The sequence below is a fragment of the Melanostigma gelatinosum genome, assembly GCF_949748355.1.
Source record: "Melanostigma gelatinosum genome assembly, chromosome: 5".
NCBI classification, from domain to species: Eukaryota; Metazoa; Chordata; class Actinopteri; order Perciformes; family Zoarcidae; genus Melanostigma; species Melanostigma gelatinosum.
Window position 1 is genome coordinate 26804568 of NC_136638.1, and position 27776 is coordinate 26832343.

The following is a 27776-nucleotide window of genomic DNA, read 5'->3' on the forward strand; positions in this document are numbered from 1 at the left end:
CTCCACAGTGGTAGCTGGTCAGCAGAGTGCACACAGCAGTACCATTTAAAGAGCTATGACTACGTTCACACTTATAGCTCTGAAAATGGCGCTGCCGTCCACAACGATCAGAGGAGACGGCGTCTTTGAGTCGGCTGTACTACTGCATTACTTATAATCTCTCACGCACTGTACACCTCCAGGACAGCCGGCGCCTCGGTCAGATGGTGTCGTGAGGCTACTCGGTTCTGTCCGGAGGTCTGGAGTTCATGTCCGGACAACGCGAGGGAAACCACGATGGAATGAAAACAACATCGGAGCGGCGGAAAAGTCAGCGACACGTTTGCAAACATTTAGACATTTGTGTTCTGCATGTCAGCAGAAAGTCTGTGGGATAAAAAAAAAATGGTGCTTCCTCTTAATTCTAACAAATACCCAGCATCCCTTTTCTCAACTCCCTGCACTCTACTTTCAGATCGGCAGAGATCTTTTCCAGACGTGGTTTGTGTGCGAGTAATTGCAGAATTGCGGCAGTGTATGGTTGATTGCGTGCAGCGTAATGTCTCAGGGAGACATCGATTCTTGTTTCAATGTATGTTTTAAATCTCCTTTACTTTTGCCTTTATGCTTTTAATGGTTTCATGTGAAGCACTTTGAATTACCTTGTTGTTGAAATGTGCGATGCAAATAAACTTGCCTTGCCTTACTTTCAGTTTCAGAGAGACATTTTGAAGTATGCTCTTGAATATGAAGATGCAGCATGTGTGTTTGCTTGTGTGAGTGAACTCAGGGATCTACAACTCTCATAACTTATAACTAAACAAGAAATTGTCATTGCCTTACTCAATGACCTGTCAATCACAGTAAGCCCCGCCCTAAAGCATCCCCTGCTTTATGGTCTGTGTGACTCTAAATGGACCATAATGTACTAAATGAACATCATGCTGCATTGAAGACTTGAAACTAGAGATTGAGACATAAACTCATGTTTACAATGTTTACTGAGGGAATAAATCAAGAGAGAAGTAGAGTCATTTTCTCATAGACTTCTATACAACCAGAGGAGTCGCCCCCTGGTGGACATTGTGTGAACACTTTTATCATTTATTAAGTGACACTTCTTGAACATGCTTCCTCTTTCTTTTTCTCTCTAAAACACGGTCCCTTGTCGCCAGCGTGTTCTAGAAGCAGGAAGAAGAAGTAGTCTAAACTCAGTGGAAGCATATCACGGCTGTTCATATTTAAAGAGGGACGCAAATCATTTCTCATGCAAGCAGCAGGAAATTGTGGTGACAAAAGAGGTTTGCAATTGCTTCTGCAAAGATAGAGGCCCATATGTCGTTTGACTTTTCACCGTTGGACTGAAGAAGCAGAGCACAGCAACAATGTTACAGATTCAAGCTTCCATGTGTTCAGCGCTGCTGGAAAAGGCTCTCAGGAATAACACCGATTAGGTATAAAAATACCAACAGACAGTATCTTGTGTTTGTCCCAGTGTGAAACTTACAAATGAACACACGCACACTTCAGTCAATAACAGCAGGAGAAATCTATTGTCAGCCGTGTGGTGGAGAAAAAGCCTCTCCACACATCTCTCATGTCTTCAGCTCACTTATCCTCCCGCTGTCTGCATCTCACAGCGTAGAGCAACGATCGACAGTCAGGCAGAAACATTCCGGGGGAAACATTATTCACCTTGAGCGCATTCAACGGCCTTCATGAAAGCCTTTGAAAGAGACTTTTCAATTTAGAGAGTAGAAGTTGATTAAGAGCCTAAATCAGGCAATGCAGGGTGATGAGCTCCACGTAAAGAAATAAGACAATTCATGACATCTTTCTTTTAGACGTCAACAATCAGCTCTGAGAGGAGGCAGGAATCAGATGAACAGCCAGAGACGATTAGATGCCTGGTCACACACACACACACACACACACACACACAGATCTCATCACAATCACACACACACACACACACACACACAGATCTCATCACAATCACACAAAAGCTTTGAAAAAGCAAAACTTTAAGAAGTTTTTCTCAACACGTGGATCATCGTCTTCTTAGAGCAACCAGATAGAAATGATGAATGTGAAAGATCAAGATTGTCTTTTGTTCTTTCACTGTTGCATTAGCATCATCAAGGCCTCATTGTCCTTTATTTATCCACGTGAAACATTTCTCGATGAGCAACCTGCTGCAGCTGAAACATCTGACATCAGTGGGTGGGTGTTGTGTGAATGTGTGGGTTTTCTTGTGTGTGTGTGTGTGTGTGTGAGGCTGCAGACTCACTTGATAGAGCCTTGAGACGCCCTACACACAGCAGCTAGACAGGCACTGGCCTGGTGTTGCAGAACCAGAGCAGCAGCTTGGAGGCAGAGGAGCAGCCGCTGGAGAGACGGGAGGAAGAGGAGGAGGAAGAAATGAAAAGGGAGAGGGAGGAAGAACCAAAAAAGGAAGAAACGTTAAAGGATGTACAGATTAAATAATGGATAGAAAGAAAAAAAGGGGGAAAAAAGAATTCAGGAAAATAGAGAACAAGGGATGAGGAGGGAGGAAGGAGGACATGTGGCAGGTTTTAGCCAGTGAAAGAGAAGAGTTGATGACGGTAAAGGAAAAGAATGAAAACGAAGAAAGAAAAAGTAAAATGAAGCAGAGAAGAGACAAAACAGACAAATAAAATAAAGTGAACAGAAAGAATGAAAATAAGGTAAAGAAATGTGTCAAAAACATGTGAAGTGGATCATCAATGCAATTAATGAAGGGATCAAGGAAAGAATAAGGAAGAAGTGGGAATAAAGACAGAGACAAGATGAAACAATGGAAAGACAAAAGGGATGAAAAGGGATGAAAATGAAGAGAAAGACAAGAAGCGTGCCACAGAGGGAAGAAAATGAGAGAGTGAAATGAGAGGAGGAGGGCATCAAAGGTAACAAGGGAAGGAAGGAAATGATAAAAGATGATGACAAGAGAGACAAAAGGAAAAAGAAAGTAGAGGAGCAAGAGGTGGGAGGAGCCAAAAGGGAGAGAGGGAGGGAGAGAGAGAGGGAAAAACAAGGTTAGTTTACACCCAGACGACCCATCATACATCAGGCAAGACAAGTGTGTGTGTGTGTGTGTGTGTGTGCGTGCGTGTGTGTGCGTGCGTGTAGTATGTGCATTAAAATAAAAAATGAACTGCGAGCTAAACGTTCAATCAAATGTGATGAAATCGTCATGTATGGGCTAAAAGATGCACAGAATATCTTTAATGCAATGTTATTCTGACGTTCAGACACATGGAGGCCTTAAAGGGACAGGCCGTCATCCCCTGCTTTATGGTCTGTGTGACTCTAAATGGACCATAATGTACTAAATGAACATCATGCTGTATTGAAGAAGACTTGAAACTGGAGATTGAGACATAAACTCATGTTTACAATGTTTACTGAGGTAATAAATCAAGAGAGAAGTAGAGTCATTTTCTCATAGACTTCTATACAACCAGAGGAGTCGCCCCCCGGTGGACATTAGAGAGAATGCAGCTTTAAGACACTTTTTAAGAACAGGAGCTAATTTATGTAAATTCACCCTCATTATTAGATGAATTGCACTCTGTAATTATCTGCCCAACCACAATAAACAACAAAACCATTTTCCAAGGACATATGGGAATTTAAAACAAATATAAAAGGAAGTGAAAACAGAACCATTTGTGATGACTGTAGTTAAAGGCTACATTTAAGTTGGGGTTGGGAGATGCACAGTTTACAAAACTGAGCTTAAGTTTTGGAATTAGATCCTTTGAGTCCGTCTCGTCTCTGACGTGTCTTCTGATCTTTTTTTGAGCAAGTCATATTTGGAGATGACTATAAAATGTATAAATGTATCTGTAGTTTATATACAAGCCTCCACTCAGCTCAGGGCATCAAACTGTGGAAGCAGAGGCAGAGAGCGAGCACGTGTGGAGCGTTAGCTGCAGTTGTTTGTCGTGAGCTTGTGTTTGAATGCAGATGACAGCATCAGAGCAGCATTTAACCCGGCAGCCTGAGAGCAACGCTGACTGTTAGGATTGTCTGTTTGATTTTGTTTACATCCGCAAGACAACGCGGTCCAGACACACACACACACACACACACACACACACACACACACACATGGAAATGCAGACATACACACTGATGCAGAAACAAATATGGCCACTGGAATGAAAATGCAAATATATACACACATTCCATCTTTTCTCTTCCTCTCAGACAAACACCTGCTATCTCCCTCTCTTTTTGTCCCTTGCATATGAATACACACGTGCACATAACGCCAACAAACACACAGACACACACACACGCACAAAAAGCTAACAAACAGTGTTTGTGTGTGTGTGTGTGTGTCGTATTGCTTCAGATCAACAAATAGATGCCACACACACTGAACACGTGGAAATGTGATGCAGAGATGAAGGCAAAAACATTTATGAGAAGAGATGGAGATGGGGAGGGAGAAAAAGGAGGGTTGGAAAGAAAAATAAAGAAGAGAGAGGGTTAAAGAGACAGAAAGAGAGGAGGAAAAATATGAGAAGGAAGAGGACGAGATGAAGGAAGCTACAGCTCGATGGAAATGTTCAACACATTTCCTGAGGTTATCATTTATATTTCTCATCGAGCGTTTCATTTACTTTCTTGGTGGAACCACTTCCAATCAACATGCCTCATCTGCTGCGTCCTCAGTCGGTGACTTCCCGCCACGCCAACATGCCGCTTTACTCAAAAGGTTCTGAGATATCAGCAGATTAGAATCCATGCATTCGCGTGTACACGGTGCTGTCCATGGTGCTGAAGTAGCAGGCAGATGATGAACTGTATCATCTGCCTGAGTCCCGCCCCCCTTCTCTGATATTCTCTGAACCAAACAGAAACTACAGAAACAAAAGAGTTCATGAGGCGAGTTGCAGGTGAACGAAACAAACCCAATCCATCCCCCGCTGTTAGAAGTTACCTGATCACCTGCTGCCTCAGATACATCTTCGGTCTTCTGCATCCACAACCACGACTACAGTACTGAAAATAATCTCCACCTTCTTGGATAATGTTACAACGAAAAAAATCACTTGCATGAAAAAGGTGCAAATTTACGAGTCTTTTATCACATCGATTTTTTGATGTATTAATATGGCTTTTTCTTTTGATCGTCTAATTGGTTTGTTCGTTTGTTAATGAATTAATGTGGGCACCTGTGGTTATATATAGGAGTAGGCAGGTACAGGACCAGCATGCACTGGGGTGGGCCTATGGTATTTTACAGCAGGAGAGGCTTTGTCGACCGTCTCAGCCACATGAACCACCGTCACACACTAAACCTCCACTGAGTAATGCTTCATCTCGTTAAGTAGAAACCTACTGATATACCCATAAATATTCTCTTCATATCTTTTAGTACCCTTCAGCTTTTTATCCTCCGCATACGGCGTTAATGACCTACTTTCTCGTCGGTGATGAATAAACCTCATCACATCTTCATTTAGGAAGCTGTTGACACTTTGGTAGAAGAAGCTCCGATGTGAAACTCTCAGCTATCACATCTGTTCGTCACCTTACAATAATCTCCCTCTCTCCCAATGAGATGAAAAGATCAAATGAAATGAGCTCATTTTCCATCCAGTTGATGAGATGCTTAAAGGGCCAAATTGATTTCCATCTGAGAAGACAATTAACTTCCAATTGAAGTACAGCGAGTGTTCGGCGTGTCTGTCAGGGAGGGAAAGTGTGTTGTTACAAAGCGAAGCGCGCCGTCTACAGAAACACAACGAGAAGCAGAGGAGCTCTTTGTGTCCTTCAAAGCCAAGAGAAGAAGAGATTGATATCATGATGTATCTATAAAACAATAGACATAAAGCCGGAGCATCACGAGGAGAATTCAGCGCGTCGTTACTTTAAAGGTGGATTATTTTTGCCCCACCGCTCAACACAGTTGAGATCACTGTATTGCCGCGTGTGTTCAACCAGCCGAGTGTTTTATTGCCTATCGGCTGAAACAAAACAGAAACGTCATTCCGTCTGCATGAGTCCGCAGGAGCTCTGCAGGTGGTGCGAGCCTTCGTACCGTCTGGTGCAGCAGCATGTCACCGGTGATGGAAGTGGCCAATTAAGTCGAGGCTTTAAAAAAACACTCCAGACGCAAAGATCCAGAATAAATATAGAGTCTCTGACAAACGCTGTTTTCTCTTTTTACCTCACGCGTTCTCCTCTCCATCTCATTTCCTCTCCCTGCCGTCTGTTTTTATTCGCTCCTTCTTCTTTCGTGTCCTATCTCCTTACTCTCCCTCTCAATCACCCGTCCTATCCTCTTCTTACCCTTTTATTCTTTCCTTTTCCATGTCTTCCTCTCTCCTTCATCTCCTACCCTTTGTCCCTCTCCTCTCCTACTCTGTTCTTCTTCTTCTCCTCTTTAGTCACCTTTCATCTGCTTCTTTCTTTCCTATCCTCTCCTTTGACTCTCCTTTTCCCTCCCCTCTTCCTTCTTCTTGTTCATCTTTCCTCTCTTCTTATATCCTTTTTCTTTAAACCATCCTCGACTCCTTCCTCTCCTCTTGCCTTCTCTCCTCTCTTCCCCTTTTTCTTCTTTCCCTCCTTCTCCTCCTCTCCTGTGCCTCTTCCTTTTCTCCCCCTCCTTCTTCCTCTCGTCTCCTTCGTCCCTCTCCTCTCCTCTCGCTGTGAAGAATTGCTTCTTGATCACAGTTTGTTCTCTCGGCCCCGACAGGCTTCAGATATATGACTCCAATGAGACTATAAACACTCAGCAGGCTTGTTGGTGTGTGTGTGTGTGTGTGTGTGTGTGTGTGTGTGTGTGTAATGGAGTGTGTTAATATACCTTGGGGGATAAAGGTATTATGTGTCATGCTATACTTGGCCACTATTGACTGGCAGATAGATCATATTCATCCTGCATGTTATCCAAACAGCTCTTCACACTTCAATGACTTTGTCCTTTGATTTACGGAACGTTTGCCTCCATTTACCAAACCTTCTCTCTCCCAACGCGTCACATGATGCCGTTTGGTCAGCGGCCCGACGCATCAAACTACAAACCCCATCAGCATCAGCGCTATGCTGAGACTGGATACAACTTTGAGAAGATTGTGGTTGGGTTGAGTTTGTTACACAGTAAAGTACTCTACACCGGTGACGTGAGCTCGGTATCTTACGTAATGTGACCTTAAGACGTAACATGAACCGCGGCCTCCTGGGTGAAAGTCCTGTGCTCTTCACATATGTTCACATAAAAAGATACGAGTCCTATTTATTGTGCATCGAGGTTTTTCACACACAGGTCAAGTCTTGTGCATGTATTAAAAATGAATAAATGAATGAATGAATGAATGAATGAATAAATGAATGAATGAATGAATGAATGAATGAATGAATGCCAGTGTGAGTTCATCCCTGACTCTGGTTCACTTAAATGGATTCAGATTGATTTTAATTTTGTGTCACTTTTAGCACGGAGTCATGTTGAGGTGCTGTTGCTACGGTAACCCAACAGATTGTGTCGGCAGTTTAACGGTGGTCTTGAATCACTGTGGGTGTCTTGTTATGGAAAGCATCACAGCGGTGGAGCCAGTCATCAAAATATCTTCATTCGTTTATCTTTTTCATCTTGTTTTTCTGTTTCTCTGAATTAAAGTTGCTGCCTCTTCATTTAACCGCCTCGACGTTTAGCGACTTGCACGGCTGCCCCGAGATTTTATTAATATCCTGAACGGTTTTGAATTTGGGACAGAAAGAGGAATTTCACTGATTCCTCTGTAATGTTGAATATGCTCAACCTACAAGAACATGTTGCCCTGTATTCTACTACGTTACATCATTAAAACGGTTTTCTTCCAGTGAAGGTAACCCTCAGAGAGCTCTCTGTCTCCCACACACTGTATTTACATTACAGAAGTTAAACCCTCAGAAGGGAAACACCAGAATCGAATAGTTCAAAAAACCTCTCCCGGGTGTGAAGCCATGCATCTTAATGTGAATATCAACCAGGAGGAAACCAGGAGGACGTTTCAGAGTGGAGATAAAGTTGTGTAGAAGTTGCGTCGCTTATTCAAACTGAATTCATAACGTACATCTTATCAAAAACACTGTAACGCACTGTCAGTGGTTGTCAATGTGAATCACAGGCGGTGGGATGAGTAATGTGCTCATTACCACGTTGCCCCTGAGCAAAGCCAAGTAACGGCTTATTTCTCCAAAACTCTTTTAATGGTGAGATGAAACATTGCTTAAGACGTTTTGCAGCAGCTTCTCTTTCACACTGCTGGATGTTCTGCAGCGTACAGACTCACCCACAGGTGGTCCGGATGATTCACAACGTCATTCATGTCACTAACCCTCATTTCAGAGACCCTGGGACCTCTGCGACTAAAATGTGGAAACCCTTTTCTCAGACATGCTGCTGCGAACGTATCCGTCATTTTAACTCGTACAGATGAAATGAGGCACGAAGGCCCGACTGTGGTGTTGAGATAACTGGCTCTCAAGATGATGGCAGATTCATTCATTCATTATCTGTTCATTCAAACTATATTGCCTCAGGTTTCTTCCTTTCATTAACTGGAATATCTACAACTTAATGAACACTTTTAGAGAGAAAAAACCAATTTACATATAAACTGAGACTTTATCGATTATGTTTCATATGTTTGATTTTATACTGTGGTTGGGATGCCTCGTGAGGTATGGTGACAAAAAGTATTTTTTACATCTCTCATCTGCTCTCATCTGAAAAGCTCTACAATTACCTTTTTCTGTGTGCGGTCAAATCATTGTACAATGCATTCACTGCTTCTTCTTGTTTTCAGAGTTTGACTCTCCAGCTGTGTCAATCACACTCACAGCCGCACAAAGAACTGCAACAATGGGCCTCATCGCCCACGTTTGTGGGCGATACAAGTGAGTCATGGCCCTTCCCCTCGGGGGAGCGGCGTCCGACACTTCTACAGCCGGTGATTAGCCCAGAAGCGCAGACCGCCGAGGGTCAAACGGGAACAAACTCCAATCGGTGTAAATTCAGCGAGCGGCGTAAATGTTCTATAACTGGATCGTTTCCCAGAATGCAGCAGCGGCCGAATGAGACTTGGTAGCGCGCGCCCTCGCACTGCCGTCGTGTTGCGTAAATTGAGTGACAAAGTGTAGCCGTATTATTTCTGTGTGCTCGCCCACAGAGCCTGACCCTCGCAGTGCGACATCATCTCACCTGTAGAAGACGGATGAGGAGAAATATAAGCCGTCTTGGATAATGACCGGGATTCATCACAGTGTGTGTGACTCAGACATGCATTTCATTCCACCTCCTCGCTCCTGAGCCTTTCCCTGTACTGTGCCAGTCAAAGGCAGAGCTGATATAAACCTGGCATTTTAAAAGCCATTACCCGAGCCAACGCCGAGCCCCTTCCACCGCCTCAGTCGGGCTGAATGGCCTTCGCTGTAATGGGGCCGTGGCATAAAGGTTACATTGAGCAGGGTCGTGCACATAATATGCCGCCAGTTGAAGACCGACTAGATGAGTGGAATTGTAGCGCTGCTTTTCTACTTCCGCGGCTGTGCCTGAGCAAGGCCCCTCCACCTCTGCTGCTCTGTTTGAAGGCGACATCACTTCCTGTTGTTGATGTTTGTGAAAGACATCAGACAGGGAGGGGATTAAGCTTAGTTTATCCTTTCCCCTAATTCATGGTAGCATATTCTCCATCACGTCGCAGAAATACAAATTAATGTGTAATAATGTAGAAGACTGATGAATGGAGACGTTTATTGTGAATCACATCCACGACCAGCATGTGTAACTGTAGAGCGCCTCAACAATAGCATACGGTCCTGTACATTTATCCACGGAGGCGTACGTTGTAGTTGTATTATTATACAGCTTCAGTCTACCCCTACCTGATTATTCTGTGGTGTGTTAATTTGCCTGATGGCTTTTTAATAACGAAAGCACTTAACATTTGAGTGAGACGGTTTAAATGTATCAAATGTACCGTGACTGTCACTCCGTGATGAGACATGCAATCTCGCGCTGACACAGCACTGAATTAACGAGACAGCGGTTTAGTGTCACATCCCCACAATGAGAGAATCAGGATGCCATCTTTCCGCTGTTAGTGAACAACACGGATAGAAACACTTCATCCATAATACAAATAAGTATCATTAGTATCATTAGAACTCTCATTGGAAGAGACAGTGAGCATGAATGACTTCATTATTAGTCATTATTACAGGATTAACTGGATAAATTACCCAAATGATTGACATTTTTGAACACGTTTTGTCCATTAAAGGAGACTGCTTTCACTGCTGATGCGTACATTATTACTGGTGATTTGGGCAAAGTGAGGGGGACAGTTTCCATCCTTAAATTTCAATGATGATATAATGATCCACTTATTGAGGCCACATTAAACCAGACTGGGTGAATTCATCTGAAAAGCTGGAGCAGTTTTCTGCCTGCAACGAGCGACGCCATTGGCTTCTGCAGAACTCCTTTTGAAGGCTTGTGTGCATTAAAGAATAATAATCAAGATCCCCTCCTTCTGTTCTGACCTTTCACAATAAAAGCCCTAGTAACTGTTTACCAGAGGGAACTCAACTTCAGTTTGCTGAAAGGAAACTTAATAAAATATCTTACAGTAGCTTTGTCTATATAGTATGGTATTATAGTTGGTCCTCTGCTTGATCAAGTCTAATTAGACCTTTCATCATTATTTTATTATGGTATGAACTGTTGCAAATTTGCATTCTTGCAGGTATGAAAAGTTTTCATGCGAATTATTCGTAGGCGAGTATTTTGCATTTTCATGGTTTATTTCACACCCGCTGTGTGTAAAGACCTGAAGTGTGACCACAATCTGTTTCTAGTTTTGATCAAATGGTGTTTGGTCTTTTTTGTCTCCACCCTCTACCTCACCAACCTCACCAACCTGATCAACCTCACCAACCTGATCAACCTCAACAACCTCAACAACCTCATCAACCTCAACAACCTCACCAACCTCACCAACCTCAACAACCTCAACAACCTCATCAACCTCACCAACCTCATCAACCTCATCAACCTCATCTACCTCACCAACCTCATCTACCTCACCAACCTCAACAACCTCATCAACCTCACCAACCTCATCAACCTCAACAACCTCACCAACCTGATCAACCTCATCAACCTCACCAACCTCATCAACCTCAACAACCTCATCAACCACACCAACCTCATCAACCTCACCAACCTCACCAACCTCACCAACCACACCAACCTCATCAACCACACCAACCTCATCAACCTCACCAACCTCACCAACCTCATCAACCTCAACAACCTCATCAACCTCACCAACCTCATCAACCTCACCAACCTCACCAACCTCACCAACCTCATCAACCTCATCAACCTCACCAACCTCATCAACCTCACCAACCTCATCAACCACACCAACCTCACCAACCTCATCAACCTCATCAACCTCACCAACCTCACCAACCTCATCAACCTCATCAACCTCACCAACCGCACCAACCTCATCAACCTCATCAATATTACAGGCGGATTAGTTTTGATTTCATATCCAGAATCAGAAAAAGACTAAACTGGGGGTTTGTTTACAACACGTGTGGATTTCTAAACTGCGTGTGTTGCTGAGTCAGAGCTCATGAGAGTAACATGTAGCTGTAACTATAAATGATGGCAACAGAACTAAAACCCACGTTCTAAAAATGTTCAGTTTGCGGTTCTAAATTAACCAACTGGAAAAAAGAGACTCATGGACATTTTAACTTCCCAAATGTCTCTTCTCAGAACAAAGAGGTTGAACAGTACTTTCTATCAGTGAGTGCACATGGATTTCATTACATTTACCACAGCCATTACTAGAACTGACTCAACAATTCTCAATCTTCTCTGGCTTTACATCCCAATCTCCGAACTGGACAAAGCCCACACTGCTGTCGTATGTAACAGTCGTGTAGATGCTTTCTTTGGTACCACCAGGCATCTTTATCAAGCCTTCATTGAGACCAAACATCTCCTCTACAATCCCAATCTATCACTTAAACATCTTCTTAAAACACGCTTTTACTCTTTGGCTCTTTACTGTGAGTGTGTATCGGGTGATTGTATCTTCAATGTTTACAGATTCATGTATTCTGTTCTGTTTATCGCTATCCTGTAAACCCCACGGGGCTGCACGATTAATATGAGGGGATTGTTTACTTTGTGGCTTTCTCCGACCTTTGCTTTCATATTGGGAAAGAATGAATTGCATTATCTCTTGTTTTCATTCAAATGAAACAATGAAACATGGATATGTGCAACCTGTGCTGAGGGGTTAGACCACTGGTTCAGTTTACAACAAGCCAAAGAGGTTGCAACCCACTGCTGTACAGATGAAAAGTGTTGTTTGAAAGTAAAGTTGACTAAAGTAACAGTTCATCGTTCTCAAACAGAAATAGACGAATAAAAGAGAGGAATTAAATGGAAGATGTTTGGATTGACATGTGACTGCTGCAGCACAGGAACTCCACAGCCGGTAATGGAGACAACAAATGCAACAAACTGCTCCAGACAGCTGATTCCCACAATCTGATCACTTCACTTATTCCTGTTTCAACTGTCAAAGCCTATCAGTTGAAAGGAGTTTAAATGAACCCGGACCAGCAGAGAGCAGGACTTGTGGCTAAATTCATCTCCGGCCAAAGAAATGTCAACAGGTGTACTGCGTTATGCGGTATGAGTATTTAGATGATACAGAACTAACTTCCTAACAGGGATACTTGTGTATCCGTGCATCTGAAGTCATTCCACCAACATACATTTCACCTTCCACCTCAATGTAAATGTGCCAGAGTTAGCTGGAGAGATAATTTCCATCTGCAGTACTACAATTCAGTGGCCTAATATTATCAGTACAATTCAACAGCAAGACTATAGTGCAACACTGCACAGCACAATACAATAACATACATAAATACATTACAGAAGCAGTATATCATGGCAGTGCCAGAGATGAGGTATTATGGGTCCTCGTGAGAGCAGTCTGCTTTAAGCCGTCTCTTCAGTCTGTTTCTCTGAACTCAATCGGAGGATTGTTCCAGTAGTGGGTCTGACTGAGAAGACTGTTGGCCCAAACTTGCCACGTCTGTATTGTACAACACAGTCCCCTCTAGTGTTTGCCCTCGTTACCCTGCCGCTACCATCCTTCTGCAATATGAACTGATTCAGCGTGGGAGGTGCAAGTCCATGTAGAACCTTAAAGACCAGGAAAGCATCCGCAAATGTTTAAAACTATCAAAATTTAATAGATTGTACTTTTGAACTATATTGCAATTGGCCTTTCCGTCAAGTGTTTTCTGTGTCTGTTTATGAAGGGATTCAATAGGTTTTAGGGTTGTCGTGCTCGCTTGTGACCAGCTTGTATGATAATGATTCCATGATCACGTTGAGCTTTTCTCCTCCTGTTTATGTCCAGGTGTAAACACGAGTTGCTCAACCAATCATCTGGTTGTATAGAAGTCTATGAGAAAATGACTCTACTTCTCTCTTGATTTATTCCCTCAGTAAACATTGTAAACATGAGTTTATGTCTCAATCTCTAGTTTCAAGTCTTCTTCAATACAGCATGATGTTCATTTAGTACATTATGGTCCATTTAGAGTCACACAGACCATAAAGCAGGGGATGCTTTAGGGCGGGGCTACACGGTGATTGACAGGTCTCTACCAGAGACGTATACAGCGTCACTGAGTCATTCCTCTGCAGTCCAAATATGGTCACTACCGTTCACTGGTTTTGATGCATAAAACAAAGTATATCGGAGTATTGGAATAAGTATTACGTTACTTCTTTTATTTAGAAGTCACTTTTATACACTTAATTTGACGTTCACACCGTGATCGAGTCTTCAGAAAATGATTAATGTCTTTCTGCTGAGCTAATTAGGTAAGAAGTAGGTTTGGCTATCCTGCAATATGATCCATTCTCTCCATTAAGTCCTCACACATTTGTTCATGTTGTCAATAACCTTTATCAACCTCAACCCACCGGGACAGCAACAACATAGAACAGTGCACCAGCAGTGACTTCATGACCTGACCAGTTGATCATGAGACGTTTTGTATTGATTAACACTGCTATCAGACTCCCACTGCTCATTATCTTTGTTCCAGGGTCCACTGGAGATCTTTCTCTTGGAAGCCAGAGGCATTCTTTCACCACCACTGAGAGACGAGGGCCAAAGGGAAGCAGAGAAGACTCATAACTCATACATCACCCGTAGACAGGGATAATATATCACGTTGTCACTTTCATCCGGCTGCCTTCACGTCCTTGTTCTGTTTAATCATATTTGTTTGTGTCGCTATGAACAAATTTGTGTGTGTCAGAACAATCCGTCAACAAAAGCCTTGAATGTCAATATTTTTCATTTCCAGCTTTCCTGTGAGAGTAAAGCAGACTGAGGGCTGAAGGAGAAGTTAACCCTTCAGGTGCAGGGCCACCCACATCATTACCATCCCGCCCAGTGACTATTTTAATTGCTTCATCACACTGAACCATCTCCAAAATCAGTCATTTCCAATCCCTCTGATCTAGAAAGAGTCATTCATGCACTAATATCGTCCAGCCTGGACTACTGTAACTCCCTCTACCTCGCCATTTCCTCAGGCGAACATTTTCCACCTATACGACTAATTAGAAATGCTGCTGCCCTGTTATTAAAAAGGTCAAATAAACACACCCACATCACCTCTATCCCTGCATCCTCACACTGGCTCCCTGTTCACTTCAGGATACGTTTTTAAATCCTTTTGATTGTCTACATATCTCTTCATGGTCTCGCTCCTCTCAGCGCCGTATCCTCATAAGACATCTTACAAAAAGTTATTCCTCATTTTTCGTGCGTTTTCTGACAAAAGCCAGCGACACGTGTCAATTTGAGCTTGTTACATGCCGACAGTCTTTTCTTAGGCAACAAACCTACTTAAGTTAGGTTTCGTAAAAGATTGCAGAAGTAACATTCAGAATCACTGCACATGTTTTTATTTCTCTAAAACTATTCAAACTCTGAACCATTTGTCTGTGTGTACAAATGGTTCAGAGTTTGAATGTTTGCATGAAATGTGCAAGCAAAGTTTGAGGAAAGTTTGAGGAAAGAGAAGGGTTAAGACTTTAATAACGTGTTATGTTACATGATAAGTCGTGGACGTAGTGACCGTGATGTCACACGTCGGTTTGTGGACCCCTGGTTCAGCATTTTGATCGTCCCCCTTCTTGGGTTTTTGACCATCGCCATCTTGATTTTTTGCAACCAGAAGTGACAGGAGAAGGTGGAGCTAAGGAAAAAGAGTTCAGGTTGTAAGACGAAAACACGGACAAAACCCAGACCGGACCATGCTTTGTTACTCCATGTCAATCACTGTGTAGCCCCGCCCTAAAGCATCCCCTGCTTTATGGTCTGTGTGACTCTAAATGGACCATAATGTACTACATGAGCATCATGCTGTTTTGAAGAAGACTTGAAACTAGAGATTGAGACCATAAACTCATGTTTATTTGTATTAAAACTATGTATTTCTACACATACAACAGTGTGGTTCATTATAAATGTATCATTTGATCTAATCTCATCCTGGAAGAGGATGGAAAAAAGCATGAGAAAAAGGGAAAGTTGCTGCCACATTGGTGAAATGCCACTGACAAAGGCCTATTATTACATCACATCTGTTTTTGGTTCAATCTAGTTGGTCATTTGCAGCAGAATTAAGGATTAGGAACACAGACAACCTTTAAATACAACACAAATCCATGGTGGTCTCCTGGCATTACTATTCCTGTGTGAATAATAGTAATTTTATTTCAGTCGTACTCACTTCTCAGTAAAATAACGAGTGTACAGATGACTTCCAGATGGACAGGCTCACTTTAATAGCTTCCTTTCGATCCTCAGTAACAACTCTCTGGAGGTCGTCCAGAAATGTCAGAGTGGGATTGAAAATGTTGCGCTTACTGTCGGCAGAGCGGACATTAATTGGTCAGGGCTTCCGTGCTGTTATAAACACACTCGTTGATTTAATACAATGAGCTCCAGCGCCACGATGTCAGGATGTCAACACCAGTTTGAATGAAAATTGTGCATTTTGCTGCCTCGATATTATAACAGATATTTCAGCAGAAATCGAGAGTCAAATCATTCAAAACAAATAGTTTCTGGAGCTCAAACACGAGTCTCAAAGGATCTGCAGCATCAGCGTGCAGGAGGATCATATTCATGCTCTAAACACTGGATACAGTTTCATTTCAAGCACTTGAGATACACTTTTCTACAGTCTTGCTGTTTCAGAACATTTCTGCCAGATAATTTAGTTTTGTCTTGACAGAAGTATATATATATATATATATATAGTTATGTCCAGCTTAACATGGCTTCATCCACGACTTCTGGCCTACAGTAGTCATTATGTAGAAAGGAAAGGTGTTAACTCATTACACCCTGTTCCAGTGATGTCTCTGCGTGAGGAGAAAACCTAGTTTGCAGGTGTGTGAATTGTCGTTGGCGGCGTCTGAAGTCTTGAAAGCACTGTTCCTTCCTGGGAGGAAGTCATTGTAAACTGAAGTTACGTCATCTCTGGCCTTTATCAGGCGCACTGGATGGGAGAGTAAGAAAAAGGACCTTTGCAGAAAAGCGCTACTGCGGCTTGATAAGGTTACTAAAAGTGACTGATTGCCCCTGAAAAGGCCGTCAGCCACAATGCATGTGTGTCTTCTCTAGAGGACACTTTGTGGTTTTGGCGCAAAAATTAGCATAATTTTGTTTCATTGCAGTTATGTTAAAAAGCCTCCTTTCAATGTCAGAAACAAAAAGCCTTTAGGTCAGAGGAAGCAAGGGCACAATACCTTGACTCAGACTGGTTCCACGCTTTATAAAAGTCTACAACGATTGACTCAGAAGTTCAGATGTTTGATTCCTCAGCAATGATGAAACCTTTGGTCTAAAGATCGAGACGAATGTCCAAACACTTCAGCAGTCTCCAGCAATGGAAGTCTGTCTCCGGTCTGTGTTTACATGAAGACATAAAGGACACAGAGATACAGTATACTCACACTACATGTGACAGTGGTGGGCCGTCAGGGCCTGCAAGGCCTTCTCTGCTGGACTAAACAGAATCACAAAGTTATAACTATTTTATAATTCAATCATTTTTCTTAAATGATTGAATAAATTCCAGTGCAGCTGGTTTTAAGTAGAGCTTTTATCCAATCAGATCTCACCTCTGTGTCTCTAGGTAGAACAGAGGCCAGAGGCCTGCAGACTCACAAGTGCATCCATGTGCAGTTTAAGTGAATGGGGACGATATTGTTGATTGTCATAGTGTTCAACTAATCAGATCTTTAGTTTGACATGTTGGGCGTATTCTTTGACATGCTAGCGCCTGCTAGCCGGCCTACAAGTACGTCAGTGTAACACGTTCCTGTTACCACCGTGGGCTCTCCCAGCACAATGACACTGGTACACACAGATCGTGCTGCTTAACGTTCTTTATTGATAGTTAGAGTCCAGGCTGGTCGCGGCCGTGCGTTCCCCTGCACTGCCTTGAGCGCACCCGCCGTGTATGAGGGTCTGCTGTCCTCTCCGTCCATTCTCAGCCTGTGTCTCCTGTCTGCATTTCCCTCTCGCTGCTCCATCCCTACTGGCGTTTATATGGGAGAGAGACACAATCCAACATTGGCTTCAGCGGAGGCTAATTAAGCCTCTTCTCGGCACCGTTCCCTGAACCACTCCCCCACTCTGTCCCCTCTGCAGCTGAGCCCAACCACGCGCCGCCGCCACAGTCAGCATTACGTGCAGCTCAGTTTCCAGGTGCAGCTCTGCAGTGAGGTGCGGCGTGTGCTGTGATTGGTCAGTGGGCGAGCACGTGACTATTGTGAAACGAAACTTAAGAAAGCCATCAGAGCTGAGTCGGAGTAGTAAGAGTTCAAATTGAAAGATATGGAAGAAATTATGACATTTCTTTCATTTTGCTTGGTGTAGATTATTTATTTTTTTCCTAGCTTTGTTTTTTACTCAATGGCTGAAGGAGGAGAAACGGATTCGTGAGTTGGGTTTAACCGTGAGATTAAACTCTTTGTCTTCAAGTGAACAGCATTCGGTAAATGAACTGCGTTTGGTTTTTTTTACATCTAATATCTGAATGGCCCTCGAGTGTGGAGCAGAATGCGTGTTGCTGCAGGTCTGCTGGATTGACTTGTTGCTCTGTTGTCATATGAATATGTGTGACTGGTTCTTGTGAGTTTGTGTTATTATATAGATTTGGACTATTTTGGATTGTCATATATGCAGGATTATTTAACCTTCCGAGCAATAACAAGGATTCTATGAAAGATAAGCTGCTAGATTCAGCACGATTGACGACCGATAGGATCGTCCTATCCATCCGTAGGGACATGGTGGTAAACAAATGTAGATTAAGTTTGCAAAAGGCCACTACAGAGTACACGTCATACATCAGACTCTTATCTCTGTGAAACACGTGTTCTATGTTTAGAAACAGGAATAGGTCGGGAGAATAAAGAGTCAAACCTGGGAGGGTATTTACAGCGATAAAGTCTCTTACACCCCCAAAAACAAATCATTTTGATCACAATGCGCTGTCGTTACTTGACCCCGCTGAACATTCTTCAGTCAATGTCTGCAGTGATTACTGAACACAGGAGTAATGGCTCCCTCTGTATTCTGTCAGCTTACTAATATGACATAGAACCCACGAGTAAAACCAAAGAGCAAGCCGTGGTTTAAGTAGACCAGGGGTGTCCAAACTACGGCCCGTGGGCCAAGTACGTTGTTGATTGGCCCGCAGCAACTTCTAAAAATATAATGTAATATGGCCCACACTTGAAACTTGCGCTTGACTGTATTGTACTTCTTAGTTTCACCACTAGGTGGAGATACTGTGTTGAACAAGGCAGCTTCTCCACAAAATAAGAGCAATCAAAGAAACGTTTAGCCCCGGATGATGACACGTCCTACACTGGTGCCGAGCGAGAACAGAAAGTTAAATGGCAGTTAGCTCAATAAGAGTGTTTTTTCCCGTGCAAACAAAACACAAGAAAAAGTCACAATAGCAGCCACGAGGTAGCTCAACTCATTGCCCGCCACGGGAAACCTTTCTCAGATGGTGACTTCATAAAACAGCGCCTCACTAAAGTCGCAAGTATAATGTGCCCGGAATAAATGCAGGAATTCAACAACGTTAGCGTGTCCAGAAACACAGTTGTGCGGCGAATCGAAGACTTGACAGCTCTCTGTGCTAAGACAGTCCAGCTCGGCGATGTGATGAACACGGTTGTGAAAACTGTCAACATAATTCGAGCACGAGGGCACTCTACGCAACTTCAATGTTGCGCACTTCCCCACGCAGTCCGAAGTCAAATGTGCTTTTCCAAAGGCCAACCTTTCTGCTGAAAGGGGGAAATACGTGTCCGTGACAACGTCTCTCGTGACAGAACTCAGTCAGTGCTTACGTGGCGGCTGGTCAATAGAGGGCGATAGGGCGCCGCCCCACCTTGAGCCACAACAAATAAAATAAAATGAATAATAACAATAATAAACTGTACAAATTGTCAATATTTGTGTTTTTGAAATATGGAATCACCCAGTAATATGTGTAAAATATGATATCTGCGGTAAATATATGCTTTTCCTGCACGTCCTCTCTGCGTGTGCACGTCTCAGCAGCTCTGTGGCGCTGGAGAAACTTCCCAAAAGAGCAGTGATGCAGTTTAGCCAATTGCTGATTAAAGATATAAATGTGTGACATACAATTTAGCCAATCAGCGCCCTCAAATAGATTCAGCTTGGGGCAGAATCGATTCTGCTCCAAGCTGAATCTATTTGAGGAGAAACTGCAGTGCTGATATCAGATCAGCCTGACCTCACAATCAGACAGCAGACTAGCAGGAAAGGGAAGCAGTACATGAAGCTACCAGCTGTAAATAAGATGTCCTGACGTGTTTGTCAAAGTGTTATTTTCTGCTTTTTTTCATGTTGGAATAAATGTTAAATATTTAACTGCAAAGTAGCAATACGTGTTTGATACCTTCATTTATTTAGCATGAAATCATACTGGGATGTTTGCTGAAATTGATTGGATGTGGCACAGCCCAACCTAGAACATGTTCCACCAGCTGCCATGGCTTTCAATATGTTTCTCTCATTGAGAGAGACATCGAGCTGTTCTCAACTCCTTCTATTTGAATAATGAGTCTGTTCGGCTCAACATACGTGAGCAAACATCTCTGTTAAATCTGAACAAAAGCACATTGAGAACCAAATTTGATTGATTTTGCTCACTTTAACACACTAGGGGTTAGGCGATCGGACCCGAGTGGCCCGGCCCTTGGTATATTTTTCTGTATGTGGCCCTCAGTGAAAAATGTTTGGACACCCCTGAAGTAGACAAAAACAAGGAATGCAAGGGTGGAGATCTATCAGCTGAAATGTCTTCTGTACTCAAAATATTTGGTTCACTGTTGGGCTTAAATAATTCAAAGATTTCGGGAATAAAGAATTTAGCTTTGTTATAATAAAGAAGGCTTTATGATACCAAATGATGCAACTTTCTGCCATAACATATGACATTTTGGCCTGTGTATTCTTTACCAAATTAGATTTTGTACTCATAAAATGACCACTTCATTCTCATATTCTGACATTCTTTATACAATTATGAATGTTTTGAAGATTCTTTTCAAAATGACAAGAATGACCCTAATACCACCTTGTTCTTGATATGTTGTAGGCCCAAAACATTTAACCCAATAGTGACATAAAAACAACAAATATAACTATTTTTTGACACACAAACTACAAACAAATAAACACAGCACATGACAACATGATTTCACTCCATAAATAGATGTTCTGAGGATAAAGGGGAACTCTGGAACATGATGGATACCTTTGATTTTTAAAGAACAGTTCCATTCCTTATAAACATGGAGCCAGACCCCAACACTGAAATGATTCGGAGGACTTACTTGAGCACATGTGTGGAGCCGTTGATCTGCGTGGCCGTGCAGGAAGCGCCGGACCTCAGGATGGACGGCCTGCGGTACCTCTTCCTCCCACAGCACAGGATGATGAGGAAGGCACGGCGGAAGGACTTGTTGAGGAAGGCGTAGAGGATGGGGTTCAGCATGGAGTTGATGTAGCCCAGCCACAGGAAGGCCACCCACAGCTTGTCTGGCACTGTGTAGTCTATAAAGGGGTCCACCACATTGGTGACGAAGAACGGCACCCAGCAGAGGCAGAAACAGCCCATGATGATGCACAGAGTCTTTGCCGCCTTGGTCTCTGTTCGCATGCGGTGGTTGCGTTGCTGGTCAGCGGAGTCCGCACCGAGCCCGGCTCCCCCCGCCCGCTGCAGCATGCTGATCTGCAGGGCGTGTGCGCGGGCCGTGATGTAGATCCTCTGGTAGGCCAGCACCATGAGGACCAGCGGGATGTAGAAGGCCACCACAGAGCAGGTGAGGGCGTACGGCTTGTTCACCATGAAGACACAGGACGTGGAGTTGCTGCCTCCGCTGTGGCGCCTCTCTTCAATCTGGTGAAAGAAGTCCGGACAGTTAGACGGAGTCGAGAAGTCGTTTTGGTCTGAATCACAAGGCCATGAAGACAGCAGGAACCAGTGAACACAGACAGTGGATCCAGAGTTCTGGTTGTTTTGTTCACTTTTGGAGCCGCTGTTTGTGCCAGAACTGACGGGCTGCTCAGAATATTCAACAGCTCTAATTGGACCCGAAGAGAACAGCGCTAACTTTAGGCTGCTGTTGTGCTGTAAACGTCGTTGAGTGGTGTGTGTGTGTGTGTGTGTGTGTGTGTGTGTGTGTGTGTGTAGACTGAGTGAATCACTGCCAATGCTGCCAAAGACGAGCCAGCCAGTCCTCCTGGTGACAGTGGGCCCGGAAGTAACTTTTGCTGGCGTTCAGATAAAGGCAGAAAGGGGCGAGCGAGGTTAATGGTGGCTGGGGAGTCTCTCTCTCTCTCTCTCTCTCTCTCTCTCGCTCTCGCTCTCTCTCTCGCTCTCTCTCTCGCTCTCTCTCTCTCTCTCTCTCTCTCTCGCTCTCTCTCTCGCTCTCTCTCTCTCGCGCTCTCTCTCTCTCACGCTGTCTTTGTCTGCACACCTGTCTGACTGTCTCTCTCCTCCTCTTCCCGCTTTACGTCGCTTTGCTATTTTCATTCAGTCGTCCTGTCTTTAGTGACTGATTTCCTCAAACTTCTCATTTACAAATTTGCACAAAAAACATTTAAACGTTTAAACTTCGACATGTTCAGTTATGTAATGCAACACTAACAAGCTTCCCAATTATCACATACTCCATATATTCATGGTCGGGCAATTTTATATCGTGTTCATATATCGTTTGGAGAGTTTGTTCATTATTTATCTTGTTTAAAAAATTCATACAGCATTTTTTAAAACAAAAGTAACGCACTCCTTCAAATTGAAAGGCTACAGGACGAGATATCAAACAGCGAGGAAACAACTAAATATAGAAGTAACAAAACAGATATTAAATCGACCAAAGAGACCAAAAAGTTAAGAAAAGTGAGAAAATATCAGTGAGTCTTGAGAAGGTCTTGAAAAAGATGAACTGAATTTGGCTTATCTAGGTCAATTGCAAAGTTAAGAGGCACATGCTAGGTCTCCCTTCATTTTAAGAGACTTTAAGTTACTACATGGACACAATAATACAGCAATGTACACAAAGGCTTCAATATGTAGCTCCCTACAGTCTAACATTTAAAATGTTAGATTGAATCCTCTACACTACCGGCAGCTAATGGAGAGAGGCCAACACTGGAGTGATGCACTTTGTCTTTGTTATAAAACAGGCTGCAGCATTCTTGAACCATCTGCAACCGCTCCTTGGCTGAAGCAAGAGAACAATGAATTCCTCTAATCTAGTCGTGAAGACACAGAAGCACAGATTCATTCCTCAGCACTTTCCGTCTCTATCTTACGAACCAGTGCAAAGCACAGCCCGACTCTTGTTGATACTTTCATGTCCAGCATCCATGTCGTGTCCTGAAGAGACGGGCTGTCCGTGTTGCCGACTTCAGGCATTCTAGACAGATTGAGCAACTTTTGGAGCTAACGCTGCTCGCTACTTTCACTGGTACCGAGTTGGTTTAACTGGGCTGGGTTTCTGGGTTGGTTCATTTTTAAAACAAGCTTAATCTTGCTTGTTTCTCCAAAGTTACCTAAACTTCAATTAAGAGATGAACAACTTTGCGAGTGGAGTTAGCCCGAAACACCCTCAAGGCACTTGAGCCATGCACTTCAGACCAGGCGCGACAGATCCTTTAAACACGGCCGTTCAAATGATAAGATATGTCATCAACATGATTGTTGAAAGCAAAGAACATGCTGTAAGCTGCTTAGACCTCTGGACCTCTTTCTCTACATTCTTCTTCTGTCACTCTGTGTGATCGACGCTTAATGCACTCAACATGATCTAGAAGAAGTAGAAGCTGTTTTGTATTCTCACACAGTTGCTCCTAACTTGTAAGGCTTGTGAACAAATCAATATCTTGCAACAACTTATTGCAGTTCAACTGATTTTTCCGAGTTCATTTGTTCATTTGAAGGATTTTTTGATGCTTGAGGGGAATAAAGTTTTCAATAGTTAACCACCTTCAACCAACATGCTTCCCCTTCACATTGATCCTGACCCCGGGTTGAGTGAAGCTCTCTTCTAATACCTTCAGAGTCTATGCTTTGCATTTTGCAGCAGATTACTTCTTCTCTCTCTCTCTCTCTCTCTATTCTTGCTCGACATTCAACAAACCTCACTGCAAAAAACCTTCACAGCACTGACTCATCCGTGAAAGAGCTTGACCCCGTGTCTGTGGTGTCTGTGGCCTCGTCGGTCTGGTTCTGTCCGACGTGTTGATGCTGTTGCCATAGCAACATATGAAGCATTTCCGTCTTTTAAACAATAAAAACTCTTCAGGAACATAGTTTGTTTATCAGCACATCCTGATACTAATTTCTTTTTTTTAACGGTTTGTTTTATTTCTTTTCTTCTCATTTTTGTGCGTTTTCTTTGTCTCCCCTCCAGAGAACTCAATCGTCACTTCACAGCAGTAGTATATAGAACCAACACAGGCTGCTTGGTGAATCATTTCCCCTGGTGTGCGCACGGACACCGACGGACTCACCAGGTGGTCGATGCCGATGCTGTTCCAGCCCTGCATGATGGGCAGGAAGGAGATGAAGGTGGGAATCACCCAGCAGCCGCCGATCATCAGAGCCACTCGCATGGGCGTCATTTTGTTCTGGTAGACCAGAGGCTGGCAGCAGATAGCGTAGTACCTGCAGACCAACGGTAGAAGAGGGGTAACCAATTAATACATCCATACACTAAAATATACCGTGCTACATGTGTGATGTATGTAACTTTTTCAATTGAATAAAGCAGACAAAGAGTAGACCTTAGTCTACGGCGCGGTTCGGACGATGAAGGTAAAACAATACAAACGCAAAGCCGGGGGAGGGGGGAAATATTCAGAGAAAAAAAATACTATTTCTGAGATAATTAAGTGATAATTTGGCGAGAAAAAAATGCAAAAATTGTTTTAAATTGTTTACCTTGCTGCCGAATGCAAAATTCATAAATTATCAATATTACAATTTATTTAGGTTCATGAAAGTTCACAGAAAGAACGCAAAAGAAAATGTATATGTATCTCTCAGGACCTTGGCCGACCTCCAGAGAGGCAATATTTAGGATTCATCTTAAATGGCTAAATAAAAATGACAAAAAATTGTCTAACATGATGACTAAGTACAATGCACACAGATATCAGCATTATGTTCATAACAGGACCCATCAAGAACGTAAAAGTAAATGTCTATGTATCTCTCAGGAACTTGCCATAATAACAATAGGAGCAACACAATTCAGACGGCGTCTGGCGTAACCACAGTTTTGCACTTAAGCTACCGCAGCGTTCAGCATGGGGTCTGTGGTGTGACCAGGTTGATCCAACCTGGTTCTTTGAAAGATAAAACCCCATCAATGTATTGCCATAACTTTCTCACTTTAATCTCAGAGAATTGCTGTTTTTTTCTCGCAAAACTATGACTTTATAATCTCACAGATTATTACCCCGCTGCCCGTCTACGTGGCAATGACTTGCTGTAGACAAAACACAAGTTATACATAAAAGAGAACTTGTTTATAAAATAATATTGTAAAGATTTAGCCACTTTTTATTCTTCTTTTTTTTAGCACTAAAATTTGCAACCAGACAAAAATAAGGGCCATAAATGAGGAGTGACTGCACAAAGTGACAAAGCTAAAATACCTGCTTATTTCTGCTGCTTTCTACTGGCACTCTACTTTCCGTCTCTCTCTTCCTTTTTCATGAGCCCTTTTGGCAAGACAAGACGGTGTTTGCTGCCAATGCATTTGCAAAACGATGCTAACCACCAATCATTAAGCATTAGAACCCCCCCCCCATGTCTGTCTCCGTCTCTCATCCACTATCTCTGCCTGTTTGTGAGTACATTTGATCTTTCTTCATCCTCTCTCTTTTAACCTCCACCTTTCACTAAAGCTACCTTTTATCCTTTTAAACAATCAGTAGTTCTGTTATCTTAAATTAAAGCCAATGTTGAAAAGAGATAAATAACTGTTCTGACATTATCAAAGTCGAATGTCTCTTCGTAGAACTATAATTAAGTCGGTAAATTGTCAGTTGGCCTCGGCTGCTGCATTGCATTCAGCCCGTTAACTGCTGCATCCAATCACTTGTCCTCCATGACAGTTATTGCTGCAGATACACTCCGTCACCTTTTAGCATATAGACCAGGTTACATGATATGTTGGATTCATCCTTCTGTGGAAATCTTTGTTTGCAACAAAGATGACTCCAGATAAAAATGTACAAACTACACTTTTTTAAGGGGGATTTTTAAGCCTGCAAGAGACATCCAATAGAGCAGGATTATCAGAATAAGCGCTTCAAAATTTGTATTTCTCTTTTTATCCGTCTCATTCACTTTGGAACTTACTCACAACCTAACACACACATTTACTCTGACTCTGACTTTGTCACCAGCAAGTGTGTGTGTGTGTGTCCAAGTGTGTTTGTGTGCGAGCATGATATCAAACAATGCAGCAGGAAACGGCATGCTGTCGGGCGGTGATAGCGCTGAGATGACGCTGGCTCTGAATCGCATGAATGGAACAGCACTGGTGATCGAGAAATACTGTGAATGATTGCCCGGGAGAGGGAGACGGAGTGAGAGAGACGGAGCATGAGAAGAGAGGAAGAAGAGATGGGAAGAGAGAAAGTGAACAGAAGCAAAAGAAGAAAAAAATGGAGCAAGGGGAAAAGATGAAGAGGAAGTTAGGAATAAAAAAAGAGGAAAATAAGTAGAGAAACAGGACAGGAAACAGAGGAAGGAAGGGAAGGATGAAAAACAGAATGGGTGTGAGAGAGAGAGAGAGAAAGGCATTAATCCCAATTGAAAGGGCAAATGACAGATGCCACATTGCTGCATCAACATCTGCAATTGTACCTGGCCTGGCCGATGAATGTGTGTGTGTGTGTGTGTGTGTGTGTGTGTGTGTGTGTGTGTGTGTGTGTGTGTGTGTGTGTGTGTGTGTGTGTGTGTGTGTAGATACGGAGCGCTCATACCTGTTCCAGTGTGATAGGAAACGGATGAAGTAAACCAAGCGAGACACTCATAATGAGGACCAAACATTTGAATCCAACAGAGCGAGGACATTTTGGCCGGTCCTCAATTTCGCAAAGGGCTGTTTGAGGGTTCAGACTTGGTTTTAAGGTTCAGGTTAGAATTTGGTGTAGGTTACATTAAAGGCCTTGGTAATGCAGTATATCAGTGAGGGTCCTCTTAAAGATAGAAGTACAGGGATGTGTGTGTGTGTGTGTGTGTACCAGTGTGCCTTTGCATGTTGCAGATGTGTCACTATAAGCGTGATTCTACTTTGTAAGTATATAATCACTTTCACTTTTTCTAAAATGCAATTGCTTAATTTTAATATTAATATATTTATGATATTTTTAATGTTAATGTTCATTGTTTTGGGGGGGGGGGGGGGTTCTACAAGGACGCCGGTACTCATTTTAAACAAACCTCGTAGGCAATTTCTTTCTTTTTAACTCTTGATCTTTAAAAATAATTGAAAGACCCAGCAGACCCTCACAGGTGATTTTGATTACTTTGGCCGATTAGACCTCTTAGTGGGTGGAGCTTTGCTTTGAACCATATGACCTAATAACAATGACAACAGTATAAATTGTCTCCCCCAAACAAACAACTAAACTAAGAGGAGATGGAGGGAGCTGTCAGTCAACTATATGCTGTTCACTCCAACAGAGCTTTGAGAGGAGGTCTCATCAGGCAGCATAAGTGAAAACACCTGTTATTGGACGATGGGGGCTTGACATGGTACATAAGTCTCTCCATATGAAGCACTTACAGATACATCTTCCCTCTCTTTGGAGCTTTGTGAGGCCTTTTAGCCTCCTTCACCGCACCGTCACATGCCGTCTCTTTTCAAAACAAGTTTCCAACGTGAGGTTTACTTTGTTTTTAGGTTTACTTACACAACAAAACTACGTTAAGCTGAAGAAAAGATCGTGGTATGGGTTTAAATAAGTAGTAAGGTAACTGGTGTTCGTAAAGCCTGGAAGCTTTAACACGCTAATCCAAAAACGTGCTTTATCAGAATGCCAGATAATTTCCTTAAA

At 42.8% G+C, this 27776-nt stretch overlaps 1 protein-coding gene across 1 annotated transcript in view; it reads right to left on the reverse strand.

The window, feature by feature from the left end:
• The window catches only part of htr4 (5-hydroxytryptamine receptor 4), a gene marked incomplete at its 5' end in the record, with an annotated part of 74656 nt that overhangs the window by 14075 nt on the left and 32805 nt on the right, over nt 1–27776 (reverse strand). The window contains 2 exons of the mRNA XM_079268327.1: nt 21026–21591; nt 24213–24366. Of these exons, the coding sequence (XP_079124453.1) occupies nt 21026–21591; nt 24213–24366 (720 nt within the window). The remainder of the gene's footprint in view (nt 1–21025; nt 21592–24212; nt 24367–27776) is intronic.